The sequence below is a fragment of the Nycticebus coucang genome, chromosome 15, assembly GCF_027406575.1.
Source record: "Nycticebus coucang isolate mNycCou1 chromosome 15, mNycCou1.pri, whole genome shotgun sequence".
NCBI lineage: Eukaryota > Metazoa > Chordata > Mammalia > Primates > Lorisidae > Nycticebus > Nycticebus coucang.
The window spans coordinates 23563527-23589338 of NC_069794.1; the positions used below are offsets into that span (position 1 = coordinate 23563527).

The 25812-nt window shown below is 35.4% G+C and overlaps 1 protein-coding gene across 1 annotated transcript in view; it reads right to left on the bottom strand.

Moving 5' to 3' along the window:
• Nucleotides 1–11428: 11428 nt before the first annotated feature.
• Nucleotides 11429–25812, bottom strand: part of LOC128566419 (uncharacterized) — a 73038-nt gene continuing 58654 nt past the window's right edge. Inside the window, exons 3-4 of the mRNA XM_053563309.1 lie at nucleotides 20434–20559; nucleotides 11429–11554 (exon numbers count right to left, since the gene is read on the bottom strand). Coding sequence (XP_053419284.1) covers nucleotides 11553–11554; nucleotides 20434–20559 — 128 coding nt within the window. The 3' untranslated portion in view covers nucleotides 11429–11552. The remainder of the gene's footprint in view (nucleotides 11555–20433; nucleotides 20560–25812) is intronic.

Below are 25812 nucleotides of genomic sequence, written 5' to 3' on the forward strand. Positions count from 1 at the left end.
GCAGGAGATGGGGAAGCCAATGACAAACTGATGTTGGGGCAATCCTGGCCAGGAACATGGGTCAAAGGACGTATCATGTATTAGTTGATATGTTGGCTAAAGTTTCTTGAACTTTTGTATTGATGACCCCCCAGACATCCAGAGAAACCCTAGAAACAAGAGTTCTTAAGGCAATTTTAAAATGTCCACCTGATCTCTTTTTGTCTTCAGCAGGTGGATCCAGGGTACTCGATACCTGTAGCATCACAGAATACCAGGTCAACTGTGGTCTTTGCTCCCACCTTCTCCTTAGGCTCCTAACCTGACTAGGGTCACAACTTCCTAAGTCCCTACCTGTACTCACAAGTTCTATCACTGTTTCCAGTATTGTAATTACTGCTTATTCCTGCTATGATCTTGCAGAACTTTTGTTTTTGCAGTGAAAAATACCTAGATCTAAGTAGAGCAGGGTTAGACAGAGTAAAAATTGTAACTTATCAAAATTTAAAACCACAATGTTTTCTCTCTACAACAAAACATTCTAAGAAGCAGTGGGTATTCCCAGTTTCCAGGTATTTACTAGGGGAAAAGAGGAGGAACAAGGTTTCAAACTTCCATAGTGTCATTTGCTTTTTCTCTTCTTCTTCTCTTTCTTTATTTGTAATTAATATGATGGTTCAAATTTTTAGGTTACATTTTTTTCACTTCCAGTGTAAATTCCAGTAGTAGAAGAGCCCTTCATCCAGAGGGTGTGTCATACACCCTCACAATGTGCACCACAGGCGAGATCCTGTCACAGGCCCTCTCTCCTCTGCCAATCACCCTCCCTCCTCCCTTGCCCCCATACTAGAATATATATCTGTGTCATTGTTCATATGAGCATGCAATTGTTTATATATTGGTTTCATATTGAGTACATTGGATATTTACTTTCCCATTTTTGCAATACTTTACTAAGAAGAATGTGTTTCAGCTCTATACAGGTACATGTAACAGATGTAAAGTCTCCATCTTTTTTAATGGCTGAAAAGTATTCTATAGTATACATCTACCACAGTTTGTGGACCTATTCGGGGGTTGATGGGCATCTGGATTGCTTCCACGACTTGGCAATTAAGAATTGAGCCTCAATAAACTTTGACCAAAAACTGACCAAATAACACTGGTGTATAGTGTCATTTGAAACATCTACAAATATTCACACTAGGCATCTTGGATATAGTGCCAAATGAATATTAAATGGTCTTTAGGTTCATTAAGTTAAACATTCTCTAAATAAGGAAACACAAAATTTTGTTACAATTATCCATTAGAAAATCTTCAAAATGTTTTAAATCTACATATATTATTTATCAGTTATACTAATGTATGACTAAAATTTAGATTAATCTTGCTGGTAGTATATTAGTGTTTCAGCAATATAGCTATATATATATATATGACTAGGCTATATGTGTATTATATATACACACATATATATGTGTATTACATATGTATACACATATAGCCTAGTCAAGTCAATGGGCTACTAGGGTTAATCCTTGTTTATTTTTATTGAATATTTGAGTTATGTGAGTTCTCCTAATTCATATATCTAAAGGTCATTAATTGATAATTTTTGAAAAAAATAATAGGTTATTACAAAATCTAAAGCAAGTTAAATTTGACAAAGTTCATTAGAGAAAGATAAAATTCTAGAATCATCAATATTCTGGACTAACAATGGTTCAGAATAATCTCCCCCATGCTTCCAACGTAGTAAGCTATATAGCCATCCCTTGCTATCCTTAGCAGATTGTTTGGGGACACTCCTGCCCCCACCCCCATACACCAAAATTTTCAGGTGCTTAAGTTCCTGAAATAAAATGGAATAGTATTTACATATAACCTACTTAAATCCTCTCTTAAAATTAAATCTCTAAATGACTCATCCTAATACAATAGGAATGCTATTTTTTAGTTGTTTTTTTTTTTTTTATTATTATTGTGTTGTTGAGATTGGTTGAATCCCTGGATGCTGAACTGTGTATGCAGACTATATTTATAACCCCAAAACAGGAAATGACCTACAGGGATTAAATATTTTGGCAGTTTGGCCTTTACTTTATTGGGGTATTATCTGGCAACTTTTAGCTTGAGATTGGCAGAGAGTTTGTTTGATATGAATGGCTAAGACTCAGTTCTTTGGTTACAAAGGTATCCTCTTAGGTTAGAACTTGTTTACACACCAAGTCAGTTTACAGTTCACTATGTGTGGAGGCCATTTGGAGGCAAACTTGATCACCAAGAATGGAGACCGATTTAGGCCAAACTTCATTTAATAGAGTTTAGAATTAATATAAGCATGGTGCAGTTGTAATATATTTTCTTTCCAATATCCACTTTTCTACCTATGTGTAATCTCATGTTAGATCAGTTTTATTCATGGGCAGAGCTTTTCCTTCACAGCCTCTCTCCCCGACCTACTAGCAAACATTTGGAGGACCCAGTTTTAGCAATCAGATGTTAGCACCCAGGATATCAATCTGGAAGGAAGCACCATGTGTGTTTGAGGCACTCTCTGTGGTGTTAACATCAAATCAAAGTTTCCTCTCATGGGATCCACTGATGACCCCACCTTATAGAACTGCTGCTTTGTGTCTCTTCCTGCTTCATTTTTCCTGGGTGTCTCTTTCTTTCCAAGTTTGGTTTCTGAGCTTTCCATGGAATATTCAAAGTACGCAATCTCTCTCTCTCTCTCTCACACACACACACACTCTTTATGGCTATGTTATCCAGAGTCAGATAATTTAAGGAGGCAGTTAGATCTCTTCACTGAAGAATCTTGAAAATTTAGCATTAGTCAGGGAGGTAATCTTTGTTTATTCAGGCCATCTCTACTGTTTTCATAACTCAGATTATGCTAATCTTTTCTTCTTTGATCATAATTTTGGCCTATTCTGGTCTACACTATAATGTAAGTCATACATTTTTAACTGACTTCTTATTAACTGTGTTCTTATTCTTTTCTAATAGTTCATTCAAACTATCACATCAGACCACTTTAATTGCCACATTCATACTACTAAGTTGCCGATAAGTCTCCACATTGCCCCCAGAGGTACCGTTTGCAGCTGTATTAACACCATCACTTGGTATACCTAGAAATACTCCACAGTGGTATTGAGTCAAATAACATATAGAAATGAATCTCTGAAAAGTTTTATTTGAGAATAATCACATCTTGGGGAATTCACACTAACCAGTTTGTCTTCAGTATGTCCAGAGAAGAAAGAAGAAGGTTAATGTTCAGGAATGGACACCATGCCTGCAAAGGACAGTTACTGATTCTTATCACATTAAAAGGACATATGCGGAGAACAGGACAGTCTCCTGACAAAAGCCTAGAGACGTTTTGTGACTTGGGGGCAATCCCCCAAGTAACTCAGTGTTCCCGAATGAGATAAGATTGGTCCCTCACTAATAAGCATGTGATAAACACTGATGCTTAGTAGTTCTTCATGAGAGTTGTGGGGAAAGAGCATGTGAGGCGAGCACGTGGCCATCCTTACACATGCAGCCTTCCTATGTAATTACCTTAATCTCCACACCTGTTGCGTATAACATTCATAAATAGCCATTGCAGAGGGGGCTTAGGGCTACCCTGCAACGGAGGTTAGCCCGCCTCCTGCAAGCTTGTACTTCTAATCCATGTCACGTCTGGTTCCTTCCTGCGGCAACCAAGACCAGTGCCACAGGGGTTGCAACAGGTTACAGGTTTTATAAGAAAGAAATATTACATATTTTTCTTGGAAAAATATGGTGTTCATTGGTGTTACTAAGGTTATGAAGGACCATCACGTTCTGATTGGTGAGTGATGTCAGTGGGTAAAATTAGTCTTATAGGTGCAGCAAGCAGTGAATTATATTTATAAAGCAACATTATGTACTTGACTGTTCAACACTGTTTTAGTTGAGTATGACAGGGATGACCCAATTGGTATGGTTAACTTTCACAGTGGATTAGGCTATTCTTTTTGCAGTTGGTTTTGGTTAGATAAGTAACTGCCTTTCAGGACTCAGATCTCAAATAAACCACACTGACTTCCTACATGACATTGTGAAACATCTGTTTTTATTCTAATTCACCACTATCGATATGTTATAATGGACACCTCCACCTCTAAAGACAGGTGGTTTTTATTTCACTGGGAAAAAATAAATATGGGTTCAAACATGCCTACATATGCCTATGTTTTCTAAATGGGTGTACTGTAACTTTTATATTTATTATTATGGCATTTTAGGGAAATTACAAATGACAATCACAAATCCAATAAAATGTTCATAGACTAGTAATCCAGAAATCTAGTTCAGATCTTGGCTGGAGACCCTAGAAAAACCATTTAATTTCTGTCAGATTTATTTCTTCCATCTATGATTTTAGTGATTGGAATGGAGGATACGTAGAGTACTTGCAACACCTTAAGTTCATGATTATATAAAAACCATTGAACATAGAGTGAGAAAATTTTGAACAGTCTTCTTTCTTTAATATAACTAATACTGTCATTCTTTGTATCAAATGAATTGTCATACTGAATATGTAAATTATGGAATCACTCATATTAAAAGTTAAGTAAAATCATATTTTTTTCTTTTGCCTGTTTGTTTTTAGATAAGAGAGTTTAAAAGGCAAAAATAATAGCAATTTTTAACTCACAGATGAAATGATTATTATATGTATAGATTAAAACAATGACAGTGTTTTCATTTAAAAGGAACATAAGAAAGTGATTTAGAAGACAATTATCCAGGCCTGACTGACACAGCCAAGGGAATTTTAGATACATTAAAAATGCCTCTTAAGCACCGATTTAGCATAGAGAAAAATTTGTCAAGTGCTCCTGAAGTGTTCCAATTTATAGAAGATTGCTTAACAATTCCACTGACTGAAGATTCAGGTGAGTGGTATTAATCTGCTAGACAGTGTGAAAAAATATTTCCCTAAGCTGAAGTAATGAAATGCCCTGAAGTTTGAAGTGCATTTTAATTTAGATTTATTAAAAAATGTCCCTTAATGTTTTTTTAAACAGTAAGAAAATTTTAAAAGGTTAGCTTCCCTAACAGATATTTGCTTTATTTATCGAAATAAAATATGTAAGCATATATAATCCTATAATCTTCCTCAACATGTATTCATTTCTTCTACATTTTAAACTCTTTGAAAGTTATTATCTACTGTTAAATTTGATAATATCCCCGTTAGTATATATCATGGTTCTTAAAAATCTTCAATTAAGTCCTCTAATCTGATTGGTTAACAGCAAAGGATCTTTTGTTTTTAGAATAGTAGTGCCTTCATTCTGTAGTTTGTACATGTATTTATTATAGTAATAAACAGAAAGTATTTTAAATCACTTTAGAACAATTATGTTTTTAAATATACATAGACATAGGATTAAAAACAAAGAATCTCAAGGAATTAAACATCCTTCTAAGTTAAACATACCATAAACCCAAAGGAAAAAGTAGACAAAATAAAAAACAAAATTCTAATACAAATCATATCATTCTCAGGCATATACAGTTTTCAGTTTACTGATGTTTTTGTCCAAACTGTTGCCTTTGCAATGAGGCAATCCACTGGGAAAGGATTCATTTTTTACTTTAATATTTAAATTTCTGAATTAATCCTAGGTACTTGTAATATGTACCTTGTAATTATAGATTGCAATATTGATTTATAAGATATCTCCCATTATTCTAATTTTATTGATAAAATTCCATCTTAGACATGTTATTTTTCTGATCAGACAGCAAGTTAGAATGCTTTGGAAGATGTAGTCTTTGCATCATCTCTCTTCAACTACTTGGCTTCCTAGCCATATAATTTTACCCATTGTCTTGAAGTGTTAAGAATCACACTTTTGCGGGCGGCGCCTTTGGCTCAAGGAGTAGGGTGCCGGTCCCATATGCCAGAGGTGGAGGGTTCAAACCCAGCCCTGGCCAAAAAAAAAAAAAACACACACACAAAAAAAAAATTGGGGCGGTGCCTGTGGCTCAAAGGAGTAGGGCACTGGCCCCATATGCCGGAGGTGGCGGGTTCAAACTCAGCCCTGGCCAAAAACTGCAAAAAAAAAGAATCACACTTTTGCTACTTCTATTTTCCCCTACATTTCTTTCTCTCATGGGGTACAAAGAACAAATGATCTCATGGGATGAGCATTTAAAAGAAAACGCTCATAGAAATGAGGAATATGTAACTCCCTATACTAAAGGCTTCAAGTAAAGGCAAAACAAGGAATGGAGTTAACTGACTTAAAATTCATCTGCACTCTGAACTATTGGAAGCAATGTATTAGGACAGTGAAGAATTTAACTACTTAAGATTTAGAAATCATGCTGTAAAAGCAAATTACCTGATTTAAAAAAAAATGACATTGTTAGACCCTTGTTACTACAAGGATTCTTAAGAACTATGTGTACATATATAATACAAATATGTAAATACCATCATATAGTCCATAACAATAAGGATAAAGACTTGAAGACTAAATATAGAACTATATATTTTAAAGACTGTAGCAGAAAGTCAGTTTAAGTGGCAGGTTCACCTGTAAAAGGAAATAAGCGACAAGAACACAATCAAAGCATTGCAGACGTGAACAAATATGTCAAAGAAATGATTATAAATTTCATCGGGAATTTGCAGATAATGTACCAAAGGTGCCATAAATCCTCAGGTAAGTGGAGCTGCGTGAGTGAAATGTGTGACAAGACCAAGGTCTCTGAATTGAAATAAGAATTCTTAGTAGACAAGTGAATATTATCTCCATAAAAGTTAAATTAAACAGTAACATTTGTTCTAGCCCTCTGAAGGCAAATATTCCATCTGAAAGTCAGTAGTTTACAACCATACAAAGAGGAGGTGATTTACAGCTATTATTAAATCAATTAAAAAAATCAATATATGTCAAAAGTTAAAATGGAAAGTTAGGAAGTACTGTAGGAAAGACATTATATTTTATTTACCTTTGTGCTACAAAGTACCAAATAACCAAAGAACTAATGTTTATCAATTTGCATTTTAAAGTAGAGAATTCATACCTTATGCTTCATTATATATTTTTACAGATGGATATAGTTATGCTCACTTTTATAATTTTCATTAATTCATCATTTAGTTGTAGCTATTTTCAGAAGAATCTATCCCTACCAAGCCACATAAATTAACATAATATAATAAGAGTAAGAGTTCAAAAAATGTTACTTGATGTGGTACTTTTATGGACCAGTAATCAGAATTTTGTGCACATTGAGATATTTTTATTCCCATTAATTTTATAGAAGTAGTCAGTGTCTTGCAATAATGATAATTTGTCCCACATTTATCAACAGTTTCCAAAGTGGAGATTTCAACTCTAAAACAAAAGAAAGGGCTAGATTGGCATATTTTATCTTATCAGTGGTATATTCCAAGAACCAGTTGACACTGATTAAAAGAAAAGAGCAGTGAGACCAAGATACTTTCATGAAAATTTAAATAAATTTTATCATTCTTCTATGCATCAGATCTAGTTGGCATCATTTCAAAGAACATTTTGTTTTAATGCTTAATATAAAAAATAGATTACATGAAATACTTGAAAATATGTCACAAAGCTACAAATATTTATCATTTAAAAAACAGGCTAAAGACTGCAAACAACTTTGAGCTTTAGGGATCATGTTAAGGTATCTTCAGTTATTTCTTTCTTATTTAACAGAGTTCTGAAAATAAAAAAAGTAATTAGAGAAACCTTGTAAAAATATATTAGAATGGAACAGGAGACAAAATTTTAATTATTTGCAGACAAAACTTTTGTCTAAGAAAAGTCTACAGAAATCAGTGAACGATAAATGAAAAACAATGTTGTATTTTGACAAGTGGTTACAAAATTAATTTACAAACTGCAATATATTTGTTCCAGGGTAAAAAAAAACAATCAGATAATGATTATATATTTAGAATAGATATGAGTTAAATATTAGAACTTGAAAAATATTCAAAATTCATATCACGGACTTGTAAAAACATTAAAGTCAAAACATAAAAAGAACAAAAACAACTATTAGGTAGTACTACAATGCTCTGGTGAGTTTTGGAGGGAGTAGGAAATCAAAGTGTTGTCTATTTCCTATCACTTCAACAATGCCTCAATATTTTTAACATATATTGCTTCCTATATAAATCTAAATATAGAAAAAAATTATGTTGCTATCAGAAGGATGTCTTCTGGTAATTATTTTTTAAAATATGAATAGTTATTCAGACATGTGTTTTACATAGTTTTACATATGACTTTTGAAAATAATGGCTAATAAATACAATCAAACCAAGCACAAAGAGCTTTAAAACACACACATAGTAAGAGTCAGTTCTAGTCATTCATAAGAAGTCAATAGAGTTCACCTCTGAATAACACAGCTCTGAACTCTCCCGGCTCACTTACCCGCAGATTTTCAATTGAACATGGATCAAAAATAAGAGTATTTGAAGGATGCAAAATCTGTGTGTACTGAGGGTCAACCTCTCTTATACTCTGCTTCTGCTGAGCTGACTGCAAGAATGAATATGCAAAGACTTTGGTATACAAAGTAGTCCCAGAACCAAGCTCCAGAGTACACCAATGAAAAACTAATTTAAGATGCACCTACAAGTTAATGTATAACAAATATATAACAGATAATAAATTGGAATTAAAATGCTAATAAAATTATAAATAAAAATGTTCTGCTTAGATTCTGAGGCAATTATGAACATGTTTTCAATATTCAGGTCTCAGTATGTAATATTAAGTGAAAGAAAGCTAGGTAAGCACTGACATATAGTCATGATAATAAGGATCATGTACTCCCTTCTTCCCACTCAGCCTCTTCCCATGAATACATAAATATATAGAATAATAAAACTACTTAAAAGTAAACAATTAATTTAACTATTATTTGTTTGAAATATTTAAGTAACAAGGTTTTATTAGTTGTTTGGAAAATAATTTAAAACTTGTCTAAGTGTTGTATGATGTAAGGTAAATGAGGTTCATAAAAATCAAGTCTCCTACCTGTAGCCCTTAAAAGTTATTTATGTATTTATTTATTTTTGTGGGTTTTGGCCAGGGCTGGGTTTGAACCCGCCACCTCCGGCATATGGGACCAGCGCCCTACCCCTTTGAGCCACAGGCGCCACCCACCCTTAAAATTTATTAAATTGAAATAACTACAACAAAACAAGATGTAGTGTAATTAATGCTTTCAAGTACTACTTGAAAGGTGTACAGGGATCCCTAAAATATGGAAGGCAGTGAGCAAGACAGTAGTACTCACAAACTGTTCATTTACTGGCCTGCCAAAGTAAGCAATTTTACTAAAAAAAAAAAAAAAAAAAAAAAAAAACACAAAAATTATCAGCTGAGGATTTACTTTAAGGTAAATGTAATTAACACAGACACTAACTGAAACTGTTTAAATCTACTAGCAAGATATTCAATTGTCAGCTGAGTCCAGATTAATATACTAAAACGTCTCTAGATTAATGGTTCTCAACCTTACCAACACTTTATTTTTATTTATTTATTTTTTTCAGGATTAGGATTTGAATTTATTTATTTATTTATTATTTTTTTTTATTAAATCATAGCTGTGTACATTGATATGATCATGGGGCATCATTCACTAGCTTTACAGACCGTTTACCAAGTTTCACATATACCCTTGTAAGATGCACCGCTGGTGTAATCCCACCAATCCCACCAATCCCAATTCTACACTTTAGAATTCTCTAGAGGAGAGATGCTAAAATTATCATGCAGAGCTCTGTAGTTCATGCCAGGTAAGGCTTTTTAAATTAATTATTATTTTTTTTTTTAAGGCTACCCAGGTGATTCTGAGAAGCAACCAGGCTAGAATCACTTCACTGAAATTCAAAAACCACTTCACACCTCCCCAGTGACAGTTCTTTTCCTTGAAGTATTACTGCCATCAATTTTTTCTTTCGAAAGGATATCTGGACAATACCAAGTTTAATTTGATTCTAAATTGCGATATTTGTATTTTTTTTTCTTTAAACAGTAACATATATTGGTCATTAGTTTCATTAAAAAATTGTTAAAGTCTTTAGCTGTATGACCAATTTATAAAAACATACAAGACACAGGAATACATGAAAATGGGATTTGCATTCAGCAAAATCCAGACCAGAAAAATTTAGATAAGGCAACCTAACTTTATTAGAAATCACAAATGAATATAAAAAAATTTAAAAAGAGGAAAAGAAAAAAGTACATAGGCTAAAAACTTAAGTAATACAATAACCAATGATAACATTCCTACCTTTGGTGTATCTTTATTTGAAAAATCAAAATTATTTGAGATAATCAGAACATTTGAACACTATATTCAATGATGTGAAAAGATTAATTTTTATACACATTCAGCCTGAATATTCTTATTTAGTGTTGAGGGCAATTAACTTTTTCCTAAAAATTTAGTTTCTATTATCTAGTAAGATCATACCTAAATGTTTAAAGTCTTCTTAGAAGCATCAGATTAGTAATACTAACAGTAATACTATACTATAATATACTCTACTATTCTATAGTAATGCTATACTATACCAACACTACAATATTTGCTAATCATATAAAACAGAAGTTCTTTCACTAAGTCCATTGTTGCTTGAAGAAGGTTCTGCTTATGTCCAACATCTTCTGGTCTGGAAAGTATGCCAAGTCATTTGCTGCAGAGAGACACTAATGTTTTAAAGATGCTATTTTCCCATGGCAGGGGAATAGCATCTTTAAAAGCAAGAAATAACAAATATACCCAGAGTACCTAATTTGTTAGCTATTCATGTTTGTAATCCACTTAATTTTTTATAGAAAATATATGATTTTAAATATATAGCTGGACCATCTATTACAGAAAAAAAGTTCAGTTTAATATGTTTTAATATATTTTTTAACTGCAATAAAATCTACCTACCACTATCAAGAGCTGAAATTCAAATTCTACTCTTTATTTTAAAACAAAGATGCACAAACTTTAATTTACATGTGCAGGGTTGCAGCTATGACTAGATTCCAGATCTAAATCCAAGACCATTAGTTTTTCCAGGGTGGTGTGACTTAAGCCAAAGCTCTGTGTTTGGTTTGTCTCCCCTAAAATACATGTGGAAATCTGATTGCCATTTGACCTTGTAGATACGTGGGGCATAATGTGAGGTGGTATGGGGTCATAAGAGTAAATCCTTCATGAATAGATTAATCCAATCTCCAGGGAGCGAGTTCTTACTCTTGCAGTACAGGATTAGTTACCACTACTGCAAGATTAGTTACCAGTACACTGGATAGTGAGAGTTGTTATAAAGCCAGGTATCCTCCTCCTTGTGTTTCACTTTGCACACACATACTAGCTTTTCCACTTCTCTGCCATATCTTGATCCAGTACATTGTCATCACCAGAATCTGAGCAGACACTAGTGCCATGCTTTTGGACTTCTCAGTCATCAGAATCCTCAGCCAATGTCTTTTCTTAATAAATTACTCAGTCTCAGGTTCTGTTACAGAAACACAATATAGACAAAGACAGAAAATTAGTACCAAGGAGTGGGGTTGTTGCTATGAAGATTCCTGAAACTATGAAAGTGGCTTTGGAACTGGGTAACAGACAGAAGTTGGAAGAATTTGGAGTAGCAGGCTAAATAAATCCTACATTGCAATGAACAGATCATTAGGAGTGTTCTAGTGGGGGCTCTGAAGATGAGCTAGAACTACTTAAAGATTGTTTAAATGGTTGTGACCAAAATGCCAAAAGAAATATGGGTATTAACAGGCCACTATAATAAAAATGAGAAGAATCTTTTTGGGAACTACAGTAAAAGGCACCATTTTTATATAGCTGAAATGAACTTTGCTACATTTTATCTATGGCATAGGGCTTTAGGGCAGCAAAGTACTCAAAAAGCTTACCCTGGGTTATGGAAGCAAAGAAATGATCTAAAGGCAGAATTTGTAATTAAAATGGAATCAGAGAGTCCTTTACATCCTTGGAAAATTCACAACTTGACTGCATAAAGAGTGCAGTAGATGTGGCCCAGGGACTACTTCCTTGTACCTCTTTTCATTATAAATTACCAAGTTTCAGGTATTCTTCTATAGCAACACTCCTTTTTACCAGGAGTGGTTCTGTATGAATAAAATTTTAAGGATGAATTTTTCTCAATTGGTTTGGGGGTTTCTGGAATTGGCTCCCTGGTCTAATTAGACATAAAAATGCTACGAACTGTACTTCTAACACTACAGAGAGCATTGAAAATCCATACTGTGAATTGTTTATAGTGTGAATGAATGCATTTGATAGTTCTTCTAATTCTCTGTTTATAAGCAGCAAAAAAAATTGGTGACTCTATCTGATACTCTCTATCATTTATGGAAAACCAGGGAATATAATGATATTCACTGGTTGCTACTAACAATTCTAGACAAAGTGATGAAAGAAAAGCTCAGGAATTCAAATTCTTGGCTCCAAATGTGCATAAATAGCCTGAACTCTTCTAAGCATGCCCTGAAAGAGAATCCTCTCTTCTCTAGTCACTGGATTGAAATTGGTTGAAATTTCTAAATTTCAAATAGGTATGAAATTGCCAAAAATCAAACATATACCCTCATCATACAACTATCTGATTTACAATGAGAGGTTAATTTTCAACCACACAGTGTTATATACTGCTGAAGTAAGGACACTGATTAGGAAAGAAAGGGATTTTATAAGATGGGATCCGAATGCTTGAGAAGACCCTAATGAAGCTGGGAACCTTGGGCTTCTAAATTCTGAACAGCCTTTTTTTTTTTTTTTTTGCCAGGGGAAGTATCTTTCCACACCTATTCCCAGTAGTCCTGGCTTTTCCACCTCTGAGGGAATTAATCCTGCATCAACTGAGGGAAGAGTAACATTCTCCTCCAAGGCTCCTGCCAGGCAAGACAATGCTGATCTCCTCAAGACCCTCCTCTGGCACTCCTATTTCTTTCTAGACCTATAACTAAACTCCAGTCCCAGCAGGCCCCCAAAGGTGAGGTATAAAGCTGACCTATAAAAAAATGCAATATCCAAAACAACTACTTGAGTTTTCTAAGTTATACAAACATAAATCCATAGAGCCTGTGTGGAAATTGATGTTAAAGATGGTGAGATAATGTTGGAAGGAACATAAAGTTGGATCACACTGAAATTATTGACATGGGACCATTAAGAAGAGATTCTGTATTTAATGCTGCAGCACAGAGGTTTTAAAAAGTTCTAATACTTTGTGTTGACTGAAATATAGATCAAAAGATGGCTCACCATAAGTAAGATGAAGACACTTGATCTCTCTTGGTATAATGTAGAGAAAGGGATTCAAAGGCTTGGAAAGATTGGAATGCTAAGAGTTGATTTGTCACATAAAACCAACTCACCCCACACTGGGAGGGTCCAGATGATATGTCTTTCACCAACACTTTGAAAAATAGATTGATGAGGGGATCACCAATGTCCTTGAAGTGCTTTGTGATTGCTCTTTTCTTATGTCAGACTTTATAGTGGGCATGGGTCTGAGAATCACATTCAATTGGAAAACTTAAATGCAATGAGAATAATTGGATCCCAGGGTGTTAGGCACCAAGTGGCAGCATCTAACAAAGCGGGCATAGTCATCATAATGGACAACAGAGGCAAAGTAACGGTCAGAATAATATGATCATACAGATCCATGTTGTTGGCTAATTAACCCCAGTGTTTCTAGATGCAAAATAAATAGGAAGTCTACTATAATTTCTACTAGACCTCTATAAGTAGAAAACTGCCAGGTCAAATGAACAAAAGTCTAACTAAAGTCATTAAAATAGCATCATGGTCCCTGAATGAATTTCCAGATTTGAACCAGCTTAGAAGCCCCTGAATAAAGGGAAGAACAGGTTCTCTTAAGGGAGGAACATGGTACAATATCAACTTTGCATTGTTAATCTTTCTCTCATCCTTCCCCAAAGAAATCTGCAGCCTTTTATCAGGGTAACTGTATTGGGGAAATGGAAACAATCAAACCTTCAGGGGGCTACTTTACACTGGCTCTGGACTGATGTTAATTCCAGGAGACCTGAAACATCACCTTGGCCTTCCAGACAGAGTAGGAGTTTATGGAGGTTAGGAGATCAATGAGAGTTTTAGCTCTGGTCTTAGTTACAGTGGGTTCTCTGTAAGTGGATTCTTATTTCTCTGGCATGTATAATATGTATACTATGTATAATTAGAATAATTAGAATAGACCTATTCAGGAGCTTGTAGAATCCCCTCACTGAACTCCTAACCTGAGAAGTCAGGACTACCACAGTGGGAAAGATCAAACGGAAGCCATTAGAGCTGTCTGTCCCTAAGAAAGCAGAAAATCAAAAATAAAACTGCATCCTTGGTGGGAGTGCAGAAATTAGTGTCACTAATGAGGACTTAGGAGATATGAGGGTGTTGATTCCCACCACATCACTCTTCAACTCTATTTCGCCTATGTAGAAGACAAATGGAACCTGGAGAATGACAGTGGATTATGAGATTGACTAAGTGTTAACTCCAATAGCAACTGCTGTACCAGCTGTAATTTCATTGCCTGAGCAAATTAACGCTATCTACAGGTAGCCGGTATGCAGTATCAATCTGGCAACAGCCTTTCCTCCATCCCTCTCCATAAGGAATCCTGAGATTAGTTGACAGAGGAAGAGAAGATAAGGCCCTGATTTACAAATGGTTCTTCAGGATATGCAGGTACCACCCAAACACAGACGGCTGCCACAGCACAGTCCCTTTCTGGGACATCCCTGAAGAGAAGCAGTAAAGGAAATCTCCCCAGTGGTAGACATGCAGGTAGTACATCTGGCTGCATGCTTTGCTTGGAAGGAGGAACTGCCAAATGTGCCGTTTAATACTTTTCCACTGGTTGTAGCTGTATCCAGTGGTCTGGCTGTACGGTCAGGGACTTGGAAAGAGCATGATTGAAAAATGGGTGAAAGAATTTGAGGTATATACACTGAATTGGCAAAACTGGGCCACTAGTGAAATTTTTTGCTTCTTGTTCCTAGATTGCTTAGTTCTAGGGGAATGAAAGCTTCTACCAGGAGACATAATAATGATTCCAAGTTGAACCAGAATTTAAGACTGCCACTGGCCACTTCAGCATCCTCATGCCACTGGGTCAGTAGGCTAAAAAGAGAGTTAGGGGGTTGGTTATTGTGATTCAGACTATCAAGCAGAAACTGGGCTATTCCCCCACAATGAAGCCAAGGAAGAATAACTGAAATACAGGAGACTTAGGGGCATCTCTTAATATAAACACGTTCCGTGATTAAGATCAATGGGAAAGTACAACGTCTAATCTGGTCATAACTATTAATGGTCCAGACACTTAAGGAATGAAGGTATTAGTCACCTCACCACATAAAGAACCACGACCAGCCGTGGTACTTACTGAAGGAAAAGGGAATAAAAATAGGGGAGAAGGCACTTATAAATATCAGCGACAACCACCTAACCAGTTGTAGAAATCAGAACTGTATTTGTAACTACAGTAGAAAGACTATAAGTTGACCATCCAAGATACTGTAACAACATACAGAGGTGGGTATAAGGAATTAGTCCTACTGGACTTATACATACATGCATGTCCAGTCTATTAAAATTGCACTGCCTTAAGGAGGTGGGTGATGTAGAGAGGTGATCTACTATGGAGATTCTACTTCATTTCCTATTTTATTAAGAATACATATGCATATACATACATTATTAAGCAAGTATCTATGTTTTATTTTTTATTTCATTTTACCATAAAACACAACACTTATTGACCTGATACCAGTATTTAAGTATTATTAAGCATATATTTTAGTATACAGGATATCAGAAGAGTAATCAAGAACTGTACCTCACCTTCCAGGGACAAGATCAATGCATTCTGGTTTGTACACAAGATAGTTGTTTCATGTTAGTTAAAACTGTGACCTTGTTATTGTCTTTATTTGGAGATTAACTATGGTTTGAAGAGAAGGATATGATTGCCAAGTTAACAATGGGTAGAATTGTGAAGGTTAATTTTGGGTGTAAACTTGACTGGACAGATCTGTGCCAAGATGGCTGGTGAAACATGGTTTCTGGGTGTATTTGTGAGCATGTTTACTGAAAGAGGGGCATGCAAGTGCACCAAGAGAGAGAACTGCCCTCAATGGGGACAGACACCATCTAATAGGAGGAGACTTGGTTGGGACAAACAGGCAGAGGAAGGAAGATTCTCTCTTGCCTTCCAGAGCAGGAATTTTCTTTTCCTGCCTTTGAACATCATACCCCAGATACTTCAGCTTTTGAACAACTCTGGGATTTGCACTTGCAGCTTCCCAGGGGATCTCAGGATTTGGGCTTCAGAACCATGGCTGCACGGCTGACTTCCCGGGATCTTAGGCATTCATACTGGCCGTGCTGGGATGCTGTCATTCTCCGCCTTGCACATGGCCTATCGTGGGACTTCTTTACTGCTTTGATTGTTTTAGCCAATTCCCCTAACACATTTCCTCCCTCATATCCTATTTGTTCTGTTCCTCTGGAAAACCCTGACTAATATATTGCCATAGAGTAAAGACAACTAACTCTGTCAGGACCCAGTGGTGTTATCTTGAGCATGTCATGTTAACTCTGAGTTTCAATTTCATCAAGCTTATAACATTTGGTTAGATGTTTTCTGAGGTAACTTCTGTCACTGATTCTGAATTATAAAATTTAGATAATTAAAAAATTAAGGCCCCAGTACACAATGGAGGTGGGGGATGGAGAGAGTTGAGAAAGGGAAGGAGAGATGGGTGGAGGGGGGGCGGAACATAAGAGGGTCCTTATCTAACAAAATCAATCAATGTAACCTGGTTCTGTGTACCCTCAATGAATCCCCAACAACAAAAAATATAGATATCTTCACATGTTAATTCAGGTGATATAATTATAATTTAAATTCTAATGAATAGTAGACTTCCTATAATATACGCAGTGGTCACTAATAAGTTGTGATTTATTTCTTCAGCCTTTAAAACTTCATCTTCTGAAGACATCAATATTGCAATATATGCCTAACAAGCTCTCCCCAGTAAACTGTCAATCTGCTTCCAGGATGAATTTTTATTCATCCTGGAATATACAGGCATATAATACAATGGCATGCTTCAAATCCCACTCAGAGAATCAAGATCAAATCTCTTAACACATCATATGAAGCACTTTTCCCCCTGCCTCTCAAAATTCTCCTTGCCTGTTTTCAACTCCTCTGTTTTCCTATCACCTTATATAAACTCTAACATCGTTTACACTATAATTGGAAAATGATAATTAAAGGATGCCAATTGTTTTTATCAAACATGAAATATGAACAAATAATAATATGACAGAATAAATTAGCAATGAACAAAAGTTCACTGTACTTTATAAAATGTACCCACACTCCAATTTTAACAACATTTACTGTTTAGAAAATAACATAAAGCCAGTCAGCATCTCATATAGTTCAGACAAAATCCTGCCAATATCCCCAAGAGAACGTATCATAAACCATCCTAGAAAGTGAACATGGTTTATCTTCTTTGTCTAATTGACTATATAATTGAATCTATAAAGTCTACAACTATTATCGTCAAACATAGATTTCTGGTCTTCTCCAAAGATGCTAGGAACAATTCATTAAAAAGCATAGTGTCTGCTAAATGGTAAATGACATTCTTTTTTTCTAGGATACAACAATAGGCAAAATGAAGTTCCTATGTCCATGGGCTTTTACTTTATAGAGGCATACAGAATAAAAATCAATTTCTGTCAATATTGAGATTAGTGCTAAAAAAAAAAATAAGTAGGTAAAGAAAAAAGTAATACTTTAAATGAGATATCAAGAACATCTCTCTAATAAGTTGACGCTAATGAGCAAAAGGAAGAAGCAGGTGTACAATATCTGAGCAATGAGCATAACAGAAGCAGCAATAGCCCTGAATTTGGATGAGACAGAACAGCAAGGCCACCAGCAAAACTTCATGAGCAGGGAACAGAACATCACCAAGTAAAACACCAAAAGCAGGTGGAGGTGGGATCTCAGCTGAGGATTAGGTCTGAACAGGGAGGACCTTGTGGCAGTTATCAGTGATGTACAAGGTTCTCTATTATGATAGTATATTACATAAATTATTCAGTCTTCATAGCAACCCTTTTAGATAAACACCATCTCTGTTAGAAAGATGGAAAACAGATATTAAACAAAACTCCCAAGCATCCGATTCTAAGAAGTAGCACTATTATACCTCATGGTCTATGTGACTTCAGGGCGTTTATCAGGCATAACATACACGTTTGTTCGGTGCATCTTTTATATGTGTATTTTTTAAGAACGAAACTAATACATTCTTAGCTTCTACTTATGTGGGCTTATGAGTTTAATACTTTGTACACAGTTTAAATCAACAATTTTGTTCCTGCTCAATAGGAAATTAACCTACTGCAAAGACAGGTTGGGCACAGAAAGAAAGCAAGATTTTAGATGAAGAAAAAAAAACAAGCTTTCAAAATTTTATAACACCTCACTGTAGTAACCTGATATTGAGCAAAACCACAAAGAAAAGAATGATAAAATGAAAACTGGCCTTAAATTTTAGTAAGCCAATGGCACTGTGACTTGTTAATGGTTCTCCTTTTCCCTCTGTTTCTGAAATATAAATGTAGAGTATGCCCTTTTATGTGCTACACTTTTCCATGATTCTCTAAAAATTCAGTACTCCTAGTTTTTAAGCTCCCAATTTTTGTTGAGTACATTACTTCTTTTATTTTTAGTATATTTGATCAGAAAAACTAAACTTATTATTGTTTTTGAGCTCGTCTAAAACAGTAAACAGTAGATACCACCTCAATAAGGAATTTAGGGGAATAAGGATTAAAGAAACTGCTATTTCACATTGGCTTTCTACCATTTGGGATAAAATTCCAAGTCTATCGGAGCAGCAAAACAGGCACCCCGAAGGCCAAATCGAGGACTGCTTTGATTATCTGTGGTGTTGTGTATTGTGAAAAGTATGCACAGACCTTTTTATTGCTCGTCAGCTTTTGTTAGTGTTTGTGTATTTAATGTGTGGTCTAAGACAACTCTTATTCTTCCAAAGCAAAGCAGAAAAGAAAAAAGGCTGGATACTCCCATGGGGCCTGAAAATGAAAGCATAGACAAGTTCCTGAAGGATATTAGCTCTCTACTTAATGCACTTCTCGTAGGTTTTAAGTGTATCACTGGAATTTATCTCTTGTGTTGCAATAAATATAAAGTATGCAGTGAACCACTGTATTATGTTTACTTAAAGCATAAATTTATTACTTAGTAGCAATTTTAACAGCTTTACTATGAAAATTACTAATGTACCTACACACAAAAAAAAGCTGTTTACTATTTATATTTTCCAATACAAAAATATATGAGTAATTTACCACTTACCCTTTACAATGATGTTAGTTTAGAATTATCAGCAAGGCTGAGTTTCTATTGTTTGGATTTTGTTTTGCTTTTAATCAAAATAGCATCTTTAAATGAAGATACTTCATAAACAAGTATGAAATAACCAAAGTAATTGTTGCCAGCCTTCCAGACAGTAGGCGAGCAGTTTCAAGTGCTGAATTACATAGATTAAGAATCAAGCCAGCCTTCTAGCACTCTGGAAGGCTGAGGCAGGTAGATTACTTGAGCTCACGAGTTAGAGACCAGCCTGAGCAAAAGAGAGACCCAATCTTTACTAAAAATAGAAAAACTGAGGCAAGAGAATTCCTTGAGCCTGAGATGGAGGTTGCTATGAGCTATGACACAACAGCGGTGGTGCTCTACCCAGGGTGAGAGCTTGAGACTTTGTCTCAAAAAAAGAAAGAAAGAAATTAAAAAAAAGAAAAAAAATCAAGCCAGAACTAGATTTATCACAGGTACAGCATTTCCATCTCTGCTGGAAAGAGGCAGATGAAGCATTTGATAAAAATTTCAAAATTAGTCCAGGTCATTCCTGGTATTCGGAATCCAGGACTAGCACATTAACTTCAGCCTCAGGGATTGAAAGACAGTAACTAACAACCTCTTAAAATGCTAGACATTGTAACAGAGACTTTAAGGAATTTAATGCCCGCTCTTCCCCCCAAAAAATCTTCATTTTCTTCTTAATGGTAGGTAACATTTGAGTTATAATGTAATAACATAAAATGGGAGAAGACTAAGACTAATAAAATCTCTGTGAAATAGTTATTGACAGTCTCATTTACAGAAACTTAATACTCAGGGAGATAAAGTTTCCTGTATGTATCAGTGGACCTGGGCTGCAGTAACAAAATAAACATCAATTGGGTGGCCTAAATGACAGAAATTTATTTTCTCACATTTCTGGAATCTGAGTAGTCCAAGATTCATGTTTTGGCCAATTTGATTTCTTGGGGAGATTCTGTCTTGTAGATTCTGCCTTGTCATTCTTTCATCCCCCTTCAGCATCATACTCGGTTCAAACACTGTGAGAGAAGAAGAGTTTCTGGCATATTTTTTATAAGAATGTTAATATTTATCAGATCAGGGCCTTGCATTTATAAGCCCCCACTTAATTTTAATTACTTCTTTGGTGGCCCCGTGCCCAAATAAAGCCACACTGATAATGAAAGCTGCAATATATGAATTTTTTTTTTGCGGGGGGAGAGGCAGAAACATTCCATCCTTAATGCCTCAGTTACAAAGCTAGAAATATCAGGGGTACCAAAAACTTGGATGTGTATTTTAAGAGATTTTATCTATGTATTATTTTTCAAATTTGAATTGAACTATGGAGCAATGTGTAGTATGACATTTGCTTGAAAGATGGTATCAATTAAATGAATGCTAGTGTCACCATTCCCTAGGCATAAATAGAATTGCTTTTTCTCTTAAAACGTGGGCACATTTTTGGCACTCTCTATATACTACCTTTTTATAATATGCATAGGTAATATTTTAAAAGTCAGCTACTAGATAAATAAGTTTTGTTGTAATCTCTCATTGGAGACTTGATCAAGTGAAACAGCTTTAAGAGAGGCAAAAGGATTAGAAGTAATAAAAATAATCCCCAAATTTATGAGCCCTTAACCAAACAATTTAAAAACACTTAGAGTCACTGTTCTAAAATAAGGTAGGATACCACAAATTGTTGTAATACAGAAGTACAAGGAGCAAGATGGGAAGACAAGCAAGATACAAACTTTCAGACATCTGACTGCATTTTAATTCCCACTGAAACAGACTTCTGGACTAGTAATATCACATATGTGTGTCATTTTTAACATCTGAGCTAAAAGTAGGTTAATACACACATTCTAAAAGATGTGAGATCAAGAAGACAACTGACAGGAGTAAAAATAGGAGATGATACTAATACAAAGTCTCAGTGACAGAGAAAAAAGCTAGTCTTCTCAGGGCAGGAGATGAAGAATGGATTTCCTCATATGAACTTGTTGCAAAACTATGGTAATCAGACAGTTCTGCAGGTTGAATGACACTGCATAAACAATTTAAGGACTAACAGAGCAGGACGGTATGCACCTGTGAGCCACACAACATTCCAGAGTCCTCCAGGCACAATAATAATTGAGTATTTTCAGGTTCCCTCTGTTCTCACTGACCATTAAATACCAAAAATTGTGTCCTATAATCCCTCCCTCCTATGATCTCTCCCCTTAAGCATCACCACCTACAGACCCAAACTATGTCATGTTCATACAGATACTTCATCAATAATGGGCCTTGGACACAGGACTTCTCTATGCAGGCTAGAAATACCTTATTTAATTTATCACCAACTAAGACAAAAAAAGAGCTGCTATAAATACTAGTATAATATGTCATGGCCCAGTAAGACGGCTTGTAATTTCCAAGTAGGATTCAAGAGAGCAAAAAGTTCATTGCATACTTTAGATAAGTCTAGCAATCAGAATTTAAACTGCAACGTCTCCTCACACATCATTTACGTGTGATCTGGACAAACTACTTTAAAATCCACAACACTCTACGTCAAGGGTACACAACTTATAGCCGGTGGGCTTCAATGCTGATTTTGTGAGGACTTTTTTTTTTTTTTCATTAGTGTTGCTTTTAACAATGTAAAAGGAAAACACATAAGCCTAAATAAGTGATTTACTTATCCCGTGGAACTGTATGTCTCACTGAGCACGTGCAGCTGACATTTCATTGAAAGTTTTAGGAGTGCAGTGGGAAGAACAGCTTTCTTTTCTTTCTTTCTTTTTTTTTTTTTTGGTGAGGATATTTTTGGCTCATCTGTGGTGTCCTATCAGATATCACAAAAAATATGCATGAACCTCTTTTTTTCAATTTTTTTGTTAATCAGCTTTAGTAAGTGCTTATGTCTTTTACTTGTGCCCCAAGATAGCTCGTATTCATCCAATGTGAGGCAGAAAAGAAATTCTATGTCTTCTTCATTTGTACCTAGAAGAGAGTTTTCCTAGAAACATCATGACCAAGAATCAGTGTGGTAACCAGCTGTGCTAACTCTGAATGAGACTTAACCTTTGTACATTAGTTGCTATATCTACTTTACAAGTGGTAAAAATTGTGTTTAAGATTAGTTTTAAATCTAAACTAATGATCCTAGAATTACAGAGATTGAAATTATACTTCCCTTCAATTAGAGATAAGCATTGGACACCAAATAAAATAGGGGTAGACCTATAATTTTGAATAGAAATTTGACCATGTCAGATACTTAGCTTTTGAAGTTGATCCAATAAGAGGCTCAGAGATTGCTTTGGCCAGTCTGTGGCACACTGCACATGCTCTTAAGCACTATTAGGACATTTAACACTCATATTTCAAAAATGCTTAATTACTTTTTTAAGCAATAGCTATTTTTCCAAAGCAAAGACCTTCCTACGCATGTGAACTCAGCCAAACAAAAAAGCAATAGGAGTTAAATTTCCAAAATGACATTAAAACCTAATATAACATTTATAATATTAAAACTTATTTTTGCCTCTTAAACTCACATCAGATAATCAACTTATTGTAATAACTTTCTAAAAATCAAGTCCAAAAGCTGATACTTCAAGTAAATTATGTTTACTAGAAAGTTACAAGAGGATAATCAGTACCAAACATAATTCCTATACTGAGCATTCATAATGGCCCTGCTGTGCAAACTAGTTACAGACTGAAAATAAAAATTTATATAATCAGTTCTAATACTGAGAATATATTAAAATCCCTAAAAGTAGATCAGTGTCGCCTGGGCACTGGGTTACTCACATGAGTAATCCTGTACTTTGGGAAACTGAAGTGGAACAATTAATTGAGCTCAGAAGTTTGAGGTCAGTTTGAGCAAAATCAAGATTCCCCATCTCTTCTAAAAATAGAACAATTAGCTGGGCATTGTAGTGGGTGCCTGTAGTCCAAGCTACTAGGGAGGCTGAGGCAGGAAGATCACTTGAACCCAGGAATTTGAGGTTGCTGTGAACTAGGCTGATGCTTCCTCCAGACTCTAGGGTAACAGAGAAAAACTCTGTCTCACGAAAACAAAAAACAAAACAAAAAACAAACAAACAAACAAACAAAACCCCATTGTACACTTGAAATTGTTAAGATGATATAAGAAGAAAAAAAATTTAAGAAACACAGATGAAAGTACACACTATAAAATTGGAGCCCACATACAAGGTAAACAAAGTTACTAAAACATAGGATATCTAAATAAATATTTAATAATTAGTTTTCATTCTGAGGATTAGAATGGGCTAAAAAGTAAGTAAAAGTCATATGACTCATGTTTTGCCACAAGACTTTAATTTAGTTTAAAAAGAAAAAAACAGTGGACTAAGGCTTTTAAAAATTAAGGCTAATGCATTTCTTTCAAATATCTCCACAGATTTTTTGTTTGTTTGTTTTATTCGTTTGTTTTTAGGATATAAAAGTACAAGTTTGGGCAGCGCCTGTAGCTCAGTGGTTCGGGCACTGGCCCCATATATGGAGAGTGGTGGGTTTGAACCCAGCCCCAGCCAAACTGCAACAAAAAACAGCCGGACATCATAGCGGGCACCTGTAGTCCCAGCTACTCGGGAGGCTGAGGCAAGAGAATTGCCTAAGCCCAAGAGCTGGAGGTTGCTGTAAGCTGTGATGCCATGGCAGTCTACTGAGAGCGATAAAGTGAGACTCTGTCTCGAAAAAAAAAAAAAAGAAAGAAAAGAAAAAACTATAAGTTTATTTTCATTTGAGAGAGAAGTAAAAGAGTGGGGGAAGAGATAAAAAGAGAACAGAGATGGAGGGAGGGTCCTCCTTGAGGCCACACCTATGGTGCATTTTGCAAGGGTACATGTCAAATCTACTAACTGTTGAGTATAAATGTCTTAACACAATAATTAAGTAAGTGAGGTGAAGGCTATGTTAACCAGCTTGATGAAAGTATTTCAAATTGTATGTAAAACCAGCACAATGTACCCCATAAATGCATTAATGTACACAGCTATGATTTAATTTAAAAAAAGAGAGAGAGCGAGCGGAGAGCAGGGAGTAGGTGAGGGGAAGATAGAAGTGGGAGAGGAGAAGAGGAGAGAGAGAACAGCATGGCATCCCCAAGAAAGAAAGGAAAAAAGGAAGAATGCCAACCCCCCATAGTTTCTAGAAATTCAGATTAATGGCCTCATAGAGCTTCTCGACTTAGAACAGTAGCTTATTCAATATATGTTATAGATCATTGTCATCAACTAAAAATATTTTTAAAAAAGCCTTCACTCCCCATGGTACATTTGGCAACATCTGAAGACACTGTTTTCATAATGGTGTGGCTGCTAGAGGGCGTGGAAGATGAAAGTGCTACTGCAATCTAGTGAATAGAGAGCGCAATACTTTAAGTGTCTTGCAGTGCCCAGAACACCCACCTCTACAAAGATTATGTCAACAGCACCAAGGTTCAGAAAACTTGAGTTGACTGAAATGCTGTTCAAAAGTGGAAACTTGTGGTAAGGCAGTAGGCTTAGGGCTGGGTGCAGCAAATACAAAGACCACGGCAGTTTTAAAAGATCGCTCAGAATTGTCAATATAAAGGAAGAGAACTGTATTCATGCAATAGTAATCAAAACCTATACAAATAGTAAATGTAACAAGAGTGGGGTATTAAAACAGCTCTGTGATTGAGTGAAAAATACCTCCTATCTCACAACGGCAACATTCTTAGAAGCTTATTTGCTTTGCAAGTGCAAAGTTCATTTTCCTTCCTATACTGAGATTTATAGAAATTTCTCGCTGAACACTAAGAGTGCCCCTGAAAACCAGTTGCAGAGTAAAGTAAATCTCTACTAACAAGTATAACTTTTAAATATGTTAAGAGAAATAAATTAAGAATCAGCCCTTGCTTTAAATGACACCGAATAATGAGATACAATATTGGAAGTCCTATAACTGAGCTCAATGGAAAGTGATACTAAGAAATCTCCAAGAGTTAATTTACAATATAAAAGACTAACCAGGCAACATTCCCCTGTATGCCCTCACTGTGGCATTTGTCTACATTACATTCAATGTATTTGAATTTCTGGTTGAAGTTGGCATATATACCTTATTTTTTTTTTTTAAATGTACTTTATATGAGGTCTCTACAGGCTCTTTCAGGGGTATGGACAAGTTACAAGTAAATAGAGAAACAAAGGACAAAGCCACATGCCAGCACATATGGAAGGGGAATGCTACAGTAATGAGTTGAATTATGTTTGCCAAAATACATTTAAGTCCTAAAT